General features: G+C 42.4%; 1 protein-coding gene across 1 annotated transcript; it reads right to left on the bottom strand.

Moving 5' to 3' along the window:
• Positions 1 to 2388: 2388 nt before the first annotated feature.
• Positions 2389 to 7202, bottom strand: LOC106814600 (probable 3-hydroxybutyryl-CoA dehydrogenase). The gene is made up of 8 exons (XM_014818939.1): positions 7085 to 7202; positions 6861 to 6921; positions 6361 to 6497; positions 5799 to 5999; positions 5311 to 5407; positions 4457 to 4555; positions 3892 to 4008; positions 2389 to 3526 (listed from the first exon to the last, which is right to left on the bottom strand). The coding sequence occupies exons 2-8, from the start codon at positions 6910 to 6912 to the stop codon at positions 3342 to 3344; spliced, it is 888 nt and encodes a 295-aa protein (XP_014674425.1). The 5' UTR covers positions 6913 to 6921; positions 7085 to 7202; the 3' UTR covers positions 2389 to 3341.
• Between the last annotated feature and the right edge of the window lie 3393 nt (positions 7203 to 10595).

The raw sequence follows: 10595 nt of genomic DNA, 5'->3' as shown, positions 1-10595 counted from the left end.
TATTATTATATATTATATATATATATATATATAATAATTATATATTGTAGTCTGTAGATATTAAAGACAAGACATCACTTTTAGCTGTTACTCCTAGTTTCACGCTTACGCGACAATCAGACAGACGGTAATGAAGCATTATTACGCTCTGCAACTTAATGCATCGTGCACTCTACCGACAGTATAGACTCAAGCATCCAGACTTATATATATAATAATAATAATAATAATATATATCGTTTGTAATAGGCACGTCTGTAAACAACCACGTTTGCTATTCACTAATACTGTATATGTAGAATGTATTATATTTCAAATTAATTGGGACGTGCGCAACTGGTTATAGGCAGAGGCGATAACAGACACCGCTGTACGCGTACCGTAAGGAAAATGGAACAGTGTGATTATCTGCACCATTTTTATATAATTCCAATCGCACGGGGGCATGAACCAGAGTATATATGTATATAGGGCCTGTAAAAACGTCTAAATGTCCGGAAATGGACACTGCGAACAGACACTACCATGCTTGCACCCGAGGCGTACAGTAGCAGTAGATTCAGCAGCAGCAGCAATAGTAGTGGTAATGGTAGCAACTCAGCAGGACACGTACTCCAACTAGGGTGTGAGACTTCCTCAACGTCTAATGTCAACGTCCTAACGTCCACACATTCTTTGCTAAATATGTATCTTTATATGACTGTGCATATTAACACATCAACACATTAATATATCAAGAGTACCATAAATTCATAATAGAACAGATTTTCTATTATGTATATATATATACATGGGTTTTTTTCAGGGACACATTAGCTGTTATTGCTCAACTCTAATGACAAAAGATTCGGTTTGCTTAACGGAGTTATTATATAAAGCCAAAATTATCAGTTGGGTCGGTGATTATGGTTGGCCGGCATACTCAGAATGCCGCGGTTGAATTATTTTTACCGCGGTTAAAGCCGCACAATGCGCATCCAAACGCTAATTTCTCCAATACGATAGACTAGTAAATACTTTGTGTCATGCATAATCACACTACCTTATGGCAAAATAAACTCTAGTTCCTCACATTTCAGTGCGCGTTTGCTTAAAACCCACAAGAAAGAGGTGCGAACTCTGGTAATCTGGCGCCAACGCTAAATTGTTTGCCAAACAATTTCGCCAAGAATCGGTTAGGTGACGTCACATGTTTTTATCTTTGCTACACCCGTACCGCTGTACCGCAGCACCGCTCCACGGTTGCTTGGCAGAGCAACGCGAAAATGTCAACAACATAAACGCTAATTTCTCCAGTACTAGACTAGCAAATACTTCGTGTCATGCATAATCACACTACCTTATGACAAAATAAACTCTAGTTCCTCCCATTTCACTGCGCGTTGTCTTATAAAAGGTATTTGAAAATACCTCCAATGTTGTTCAAATTCTCCGGGATGGCTATATAATGCGGCTTTAATTAATTAATAACATTTTCAGGATAGGTCATAAATGGGGTAACTTAGAATTGATGACATTTTGGTGGTGATCCGGATCCAATTAATTAATTAATTAATAAAATTTTCAGGATAGGTCAGAAATGGGTTAACTTAGAATTGATTACATTTTGGTGGTGATCCGGATCCAATTAATTATTTAATTAATTAATAAAAATTTTCACAGTGAGAGAATTGAGCTGCCTTGGCGGAGGTCTGCGCTCTCCGAGTGCTCGTTATTATTATTATCACCTTTATTCTTTAACATTCTATAACATCGCGGAACACGACATGTGCGTGTTTACAACTGTGTACATATTTACATCACAAGCTCGTTTATCTTGCTCGCGTGTTTACACAATGTACATGATCATATGTGTACATGCTATCATGAGATAATAATACATATATTATTAGCTCTTGATGCTATTTATTTAAATCGCGTGTGTTTACATTATGCACGTGTTTATATCACGTCAACCTAACAAATCTTGGTACCTTGGTAAAAACGAAAATGACTAGTCTTGTTTTTTGCTAATATAAATAGTGCAACCTGTTGATTACTGAACAACCAACAGATGCACACACACTAAACCCGTGCTCTCTCATCATCATCACACAAATACTGATGTTATGTTATGTTATGTTCTCGTACTTGTCGGTGTCCACTACACTGGATATAATGACAAGGTAATGACTGATAGCAGTAACAATGTACGCTTTCCAAATAAACCAGAGATCCCACCTCCATATCATAATCTATCAACGATTGGTTCTCATGGAATGTAGACGTAGAGTCTAAGTGCAACATGATAATAAATAACATATTTGACACTAAAATACACCCTTTACGCACCCAGGTCAGTAGGTGTCACAAAAATTAAACCTATTATCTATCTATCTATCTAAAATAATGGGTGGCTAGTTTGCATCTTGTACAACAACAACAATAACAACAATTAATAGAACAAACTACTAACAAATACACTCCCTCACAATCATGGTGGTATAACAGTAGGAAAAATATAAATAATATTGTAGTTTTAAAAAGGATTTCCATTCATTCCTCTAAGCATAATCGATATGCAAGTTAAGGCCAGGCGCAGAACACATGGTGTAGTGGTGCCACCTGACGGACGCATACGAAATTATCTCCAAATATTCGTGCAATCGATGTACCATCAGAACAGAATACGTAGATCCTAGAGTCCTAGACCCTATATAGATATATCTACATATAGATATTAGATCCTAGAGGAAACTAAATGTTATTGGAAATCCTGACTAGTTTTGTGAAGATCTAACTATTTTCGGAGTTTCTCTTCGCATCACTTCACACGCAATTCGTCTACCCACGGCTGAACTAGGGATCGTAAAACTTACACAAGATGGGACGCAACAGGGGATTGATTCCCCAGTTGCATCCCCACAACGCACCACAAAAACACACACACTTAGATTAAATTACAATTCACAATTACATTTAATTGGGAGGACACATTACGGGGACACATGGGTTACAATTAACGGGAAAAAAATCGTAATCGTCGAAAAAGTTGACTAGAATGTCACTTCACCCGATGCACTCTTCAGTAGTCCCCTTCTCCAGTGATCCCTCTCCCATCTGCACTACGATCACTTCCCTTGACAGCACCACACACAGCCCTTAGCCACGCAGACGACCACGACAGTCGAACCAGGTCGCTCGACCATCCACTCGCTCCCGGCCACACGAACCATCCTCCTGCGATCGTCCTTGGCTGCAACGAACACCACGAGATGGCGCCACCACCTGCATCCCCGCTGAACCTCCCTCGCACGACCATCCCCGGTCGCGTTGGCGAGCGATGGCACCAGGGGGCGCCGCTACGAGTGGAACACGCGGATGACTTCGGCGATCTCCTTGCGGCAGATGGGGCAGCCGTCGCGTCGGTTGAGCAGCAGTTGGCCGCAGTCGTTGCACGTGCACATGTGGTGGCAGGGTCGCAGCACGCAGTTACGTGGGTTGTCCATGCAGATCGCACAGTCGTGGTCCTCACCACCGTACGAACCTTGGATGTACGAGAAACACGCAACGATCGGGGTAAATAATGTACAAAAATATACAATAATACAATGCGGGTAAATAATATAAACGGGGTAAATAATATACGAAAATATACAATAACTTACATACAATAATACAATAATGCAATAATAGTATACAATAAATAATTATTGGGGATCATCGAGGTTTAGCAGTTGCATAGCACAATGAGTGTACAGAGAACAGAAAAACAATGAGCCCTCCTATACAGCAGGGTATCCCAGGTGAGTGCTGATGAAAACTTGCAGGTCATAAAAGATTGCATAAAAGATAAACGATGGCATAAAAGATAACAGATCGCAGGATGAGAGCAATTCATCCGTCAGCTACCTCCATCGAGTTCCGGATCGCCAGGCAGTATGTTCCCTCGGTGCGCTAGCTCCGGAACTAGCCTGTCGACCATCATGTATGCCAGGTTCCGCTGATTCTTCAAGCTCTGCGCGTAGGCTGGTAAACGACACATGACGCGTGTTACTGTTAGTAACTAACATCAAGAAGGTTGTGCCCGGGAATTTTAGAAGGCATGTCGTTGATGGATGGATGGATGGATGAGGGAGGCCCCAGGAGGGGGTCGTACCAATTGAAAGTCAATTATATATAAATAAATATATATACAGTCATGCACGCACGCACCTACACAAACGCACGTGCCTACACAAATGCACGCGCACACACACACACACACACACACACACACACACACACACACACCGTGCACGCCCGCATTCACACATGCACGTACGCACGCACGCATGCACACAAACACACACACACAACACACATGTATATCATCCTGTTGCTAATTGTGTACTACTCCTTATGTAAATCCACTTAAATCACTGGTGGCCTTTGTCCACCACTTATTAGCTATAACCATCTAACACTGCTCTCTCACCCATTTTGCGCGACTCTCTCTGTTCGATGTTTAGTATCAGCGGGATAGATCCGGATCGCAGAAACAGCGTCTTCCCCATCTTCTCCATGAAGACTCTCACTAGAAAATTCACAGAGGCAGCTAGATGAAGAACGTGTGTGTACATGTGACACCCAAGCAACCTATTCGATCGCGTAGATGGTGGCGGATGATTCGATGTTGTTTTGATGCGATTCGATGGGGTTTATGGCATGCAACCATTGAATGGAACTTAATTCTAAAAGTGTGGAAGTGGAAGGAAAAGAGAAAACAGTAGGAATGGGGTAGAAATAATCTGATTGAGCATTAGTCAGGGGTTCTACCAGAGCTGTTTAATGAAATCACAGATTGTTTAATGACCACAGGCAGTGACAGCCCCCGGCTCACATCTCCTCTTCCCAGTATCTTTTTTAATGACTTACAAGCTATGTCTGATATTACTTCTATGGCTACTGTTGCAACTATGTACAATTTCGCTATCCAGTTAACTGACGCGGTGACTGACAGCCAGTTCCAGCCAATCAGGGCTGTAATAGGGCGTTCAAAAAATTATGCTTAGTACTAAGTGCCAGGAAGCCAGAAATATTTTGGCGTATAAAAGTGGACATTGATACATAAATTAGGTGAATTTGACAGACTTAGCAAGAAATTCCTAATAGTGTATCATTCTTGTGCTCAGGTGGATGAGTCGATTACTGCTATCGACAAATAGTTACTGCTTCCATGCCTCCATGTCGCAATTTCTATTATAAAGACTTTCAACACAATTCACAAGTCAATTATTGAAAGAAAATGTAGACTATCTTACGATAACTGTACAGGTAAACAAGACCCACCTTTTTCCATCGTCTCTGCAGAGGTATGTGTGGACGGTGTTACTTCGATTTCCGATATACAGTAGACTGGATAAAGAAATCGCAATCCGAGAGCCCTCTAAAGGAGAAAATTAGAATTAATGTGCAATTCAAGCGTGTGATGTAAAATATTTCATCATATCAGACATTCAGTAACCCCCTCTAATGTGATGAACCACTGTGAAAACTACTCGGGTTAGACATTGATATGAGGGCGTTGAGAATGTCTTGGCTATTTTCTGAAAGCAACAACACAGCGCAGCCACATCTGCACATGGAGGGGTGCACACATACACACCCATAACCATGTGTGCATGTACACTCAAACTTATTTTCACACATACTCTCACCCACATTCACCACCAAGAGGTACTGACCACACCCTTGTGCGACCCCCGCCCACGCGACCCCGCCCACGTGACCCCGTGCACGACCGCGACCCCTGTGCGACCCCCGCCCGCGCGACCTACCTCGCTGTGAGCCATGCGCTGCGTGATGCTGTCCACGCTGAGCGCGAGCGTGTTGGTGGCGACGACGGCGGTCGCGCGGCAGCAGTGCGACACTCGCTCAAACACGTCCTGCTTGACCTCGAGGTCGTCGGCCACTGCCTCGAAGATGAACTCTGCGTCGCAGACGGTCTCCTCCAGCTGGCTGAGGCAGACGATGCGACCCTGCGAGACAGATGAGGTACAGCAATGAGAGGAGGGGAGGGGAGGGGAGAGAGCAGTGAAATTACAGGCAAACAGACCAGAAAAACACACACAAAAAACACAGGACAACATAGAAAACTAGAGCACTCGGAGAGCACAGACCTCCGCCAATGTTAACACTTCAAGATTGTGTCGTTGTTGGCCTATTTTATGCCAATTTCAACGACTGCTATGTAGCAATGCAGGATCAAGGATAGTTTGGTACAACGCAAATTAGTTTTCGCAAGGGTGCTAAACCAGGCTTTGGCCGCAATGCATCTAACAAGAGAATGGCCATCACCCATCTTTCACGTCACTACAGAATAAAAGCCAAAATGATTACAGTATAGTTTGCCTGTACGAGAATTCCTTCGTCTTTAAGCTCTTGCTTGTCCTCCTCTATCCGAAGAGGGATGGAGTCCAGAGTTTTCATGTTTCGATCGTATATTTTCACGGTGTGGCCATGATATGCTAAGTCACCTAAAACAGATGAAAATTTTGTTAAGCAGTGATCATCTATTGAAATTAGTCATCGTAGGGCGGAAGGGGTCAAGTCTATTCTAGCATATAGTTATAACCAGTGAACCACGTTCTGGCCCAAAGTCAAAGGCTAACTACTGACTAGGGAGTAGGGTAGACCGAATAATTCTGTCCCAATAACCATCACCAAAATATAAAAAAGGTTATATGGGACAGAATTATTCGGTCTAGGGAGTAGGGTATACTGTACTCTGTAGTGTTAGTGTTAGTGTTATCAGGAGTAAGATAATATAGGATCCTATATTATCTTACTCCTGGTGTTATTATAGTTTTTACATTATACTTTATAGTCTGTAGATTTACCTGCGATTTTCACTCCGAGTAGCCCGCCTCCAACGATAGCAACTTTAACCATTTTCACCAACTAATAATATAGATTGCACTATATATTCACATTGCGGTAAACATACGTAGAAAAATGAAGAATGTTGTGACATAGATACTAACCCAAGTGGGTTGGGTTAGTATGGGTTACTTACTTGGGTTAGTTACATGGGTTACTTACTTGGGTTAGTATGGGTACTTACTTGGGTTAGTATCTATGGTTGTGATGACCAAGGAGCTCGGTGATGACAACAGCGTCTAAACAGAGGAGTTGCTCCGACCTGGGATTGGAGGATAAAAATAGACCCCGCCCACTCCCGCCGCATACGCTATTATGCTATGACCGGTAGGAACGTGTACTAACTATCATATGGAGCGAACGATTTGAGTTACATTTCTATAAATTCGAGCTGTTATAGACACATGTCTTAGCCTTGATCTCTGTGAAATTTGAGTCTATTCAGCCACGATTAGTCTAATTAATTAGCAAATATGCACGCGCCGTATCGCTCTCGCTATGCATACGTATTTTATTGTTTATTTTGGACTTTCGATTATTCGTGTTGTGCTGCCATCTAGCAGCAAACTATGTGGGCTTATGAATGCTGAAAAGGAGGTGCAGGAGGAGCAGGGACGTACGCGCGGCGTCCACGTTTCATCCGTAGAAAGCCTTGACAGAACGTGAAAAACGTGTCAGACCTTGATCAGATCGTGAGAAACGTGAGGAACCCCATCACAGGGGCGGATCCAGAGGGGGGTCGAGAGGGTCCGGACCCCCCCCCTTTTTACCCAAAAAAGGGAAAAAAGCATACACACACACGCACGCACGCACGCACGCGCACGCCGCACGCACGCACACACACACACACACACACACACACACACACACACACACACACACACACACACTTCTCTTATATTGTCTCCATAAAAAAATCTTGTTTAGCGCTAGTTTTTCTGGTAAAGATTTACTTATATATATGTAAATTCGTTATAAAAATCTAGAAATGGGCAAAGAGGGGTCGCAGGCGTCCGGGGACGCGATCTGATAAATTTTTGCATTCTAGACATCAAAATTACTGTCAGATGCTCTCAGAATGCACCAATTTTTTTTTAATCTTGGGGGAGGTCCCCCAAACCCCACCTAAGTGGCCTTCGGCAGCTTTTAAAACACCAGAAAAAGTAAGCAGGAAAAAGTGCCTTTTACTTCTTCTCGTGGAACACCCCTTCTCAAAAATCTGGATCCGCCCTGCATCAGAACGTGACGGCCGGGAGGGAACATACTGGCATCGTGGTAGACGCGCGGACCGAACCGTAGTGCGCATTGGACCCTCCGGGACTCAGCAGCTCCTTCCCCCCACGGCCCGTCACGGATACCGTGATAGACCGCTGAGAAAACTTGGCAAGACCTAAACAAAACTTGAATACAGAGAAAGAAAATTGCCATAATCCTACGGCGCACTACGTGTTCGGGCAAACTGGGCTGCCGTGGCTGCCGTGGCCGCCGGGAACATAGTGTAAACGTAGCATTACAGACCGAGGGCTAATCACAAAAGTGCAATTATATTTTATACCTAAATGCTATTTAACCGAACCATATTCATTTTAGGGCAAATTTATCCATATTATAACTGAAACTATATGTCGTTTATAAGATATTACAATCCTTTTGCTTTTAAATGAATATAAAGAAACACCCTCGGTCTGTAGCCCTTGCTGGAAGTGGTTTTTGCGCAACTTATCAGATCGTGCGCTTTGAGTGCGCCACCGTCGTTGTAATCAAACTGTAGCCGTAATTTTAAAACATTTTTTAATAATATTTCTAATGGTGATTGGAACCAATGAAACTTTTTATGTGCGTATTTAACCTAAATTAACTGAAAATAACTCTAGAACCTAGAGCTAAACAATCCCTGCTTTATTCAAAATTAGAATAGTCCTATGAAGTTGGGGATATTGAGTTTTCACGGGATTGAACGGGAAAATTTTTAATTTCGTCATACTTTTTTTGGGGGGGGGATGGTGCTGTGCTTGAGACCCGGACCGGGGAAGATAATTCCATTTTGTATTACGGCGATAAAAAATATGTTTTTTTGGGTTCCATCTGGTTGTGTTTCTCTCATTTATTTTTGTACAGTTTTAGCGTTCTCAGTAAAATATACGTTTATTACCAAAATTTCAGGGCGAGATAATTCGCAGTGCTGTAAGTTTGTTTCAGGTTTGATCGCAGGGGGGGGGCACAGGGGCGTCACCCCTAGAAGATTTCAATGGCCAAGTGTATTTATTAGCCCTAGTAACCCCAGTGAGGACAATCATGTACATAGCACAGGATTCCGTAGTACGTATTTTAGTCTTGGGTGTCCCCAAAGATAAAAATACTCAACTCAACACCGTGACACTATTGTAATGAAAGATTGTCTTAATAATGTTGTTCTCAGAGTGCCAGGAAATTGCATTCTAAGAGGTGTAATTTTGCAACAACTTTCGGGAGGTCCCCCGACACCCCCCCCCCTCCCAACAGGAGGGGGGCACCCCTGAAGGCAGGGAAAATCTGCGTGATAATGTTATGAATAAAGATGTCCAAATTGATTGGCTTTTAGAATTGCAATACTTTTTAAACATTTCCACACAGTGGAAGGGAGAGCACCCCTTTCCCAACACCTGCCCCTTTCGGCGGCTTCGTGCTCTTGACTCGCATGATCGCCCGCCCCCTAGAATTCAACTCTTGGATCCAGCCACTGTTTTGTGTGTGTGTGTGTGTGTGTGTGAGGGGGGGGGTATTAAGCCTATGGGATCCAAAAAAACAACAACCTAGAATTCACAAATATTGCAATTAGAATTTGAAGTTCTAAATAGCTCAAATCCAAGAGCTTCCGGGCTCCCACACCCTGGACTCCGGCAGGGGTCTGCCCCTGCACCCCGCCAGAGCCCTAGTGGGGCGGGCTCCTCTGGACCCCACCCGTTAAGGGCCATAATAATAATTATTATTATTATAATAAAATCATGCCCCCTCATCCGCGACACTGTCTGTTCCCACGTGACCACGGGTCCTGGTATGCTGGGCTTCGTCCAGCTGAAATATTAATTATCAGCACATAAGCTGCGTTCACACGAGACTCCGTATTTATGAAATACCGCGCATTTTGCCTCGTGTGAACGCAAAATACCGAATTTCTTGCTACGTGTGAATGCGGCTATATTAAAGCCGCGTTAACACGTAGCAAGAAATTCGGTATTTAGCGTTTACACGAGGCAAAATGCGCTGTCCAAGAAATACGGGATCTAAATAAATTCAGTATTTGTTGAAATACGAGTAAAATGTAAACGGGAGCTATTTTTATATTAAAAAATAAACCTGTCGCTTAAATCTGCTGTGACTGATGATTAAACATCATGATTTCTCGTTTTGGGGTTTAAGAAATTTCGCTGCAAACACGTTATAGCATACAATATAAATGCGACAGTTAAATTCCATTAGGTGCGTAATGGTTTCGGAATGGCGGCTAAAGCGAAACATATACATTTATACTGAATTATATATAATAAGTATATATATATATATAAATATAATTATATATATAATATATATATATAAAATTATATATATATATATATATAATATATATATTATATATATATAAATATATATATAATAGAGAGAGAGAGAGAGAGAGAGAGAAGAGAGAGAGAGAGAGAGAGAGACGAGAGAGAGAG

Source organism: Priapulus caudatus, unplaced genomic scaffold, assembly GCF_000485595.1.
Source record: "Priapulus caudatus unplaced genomic scaffold, Priapulus_caudatus-5.0.1 Scaffold949, whole genome shotgun sequence".
NCBI lineage: Eukaryota > Metazoa > Priapulida > Priapulimorpha > Priapulimorphida > Priapulidae > Priapulus > Priapulus caudatus.
The sequence above is the reverse complement of the archived record's forward strand: the minus strand, read 5'-3'. Positions and strand labels throughout refer to the sequence as shown.

Coding starts and splice junctions, on each gene's coding strand:
- LOC106814600 (XM_014818939.1), bottom strand. CDS start 6,912: ATGGTTAAAGTTGCTATCGTTGGAGGCGGGCTACTCGGAGTGAAAATC. Junction 4,009..4,456: donor GAGAGAGTCGCGCAAAATGG/GTGAGAGAGCAG, acceptor GTCGTTTACCAG/CCTACGCGCAGAGCTTGAAG. Junction 3,527..3,891: donor CGATCCGGAACTCGATGGAG/GTAGCTGACGGA, acceptor CGTACATCCAAG/GTTCGTACGGTGGTGAGGAC.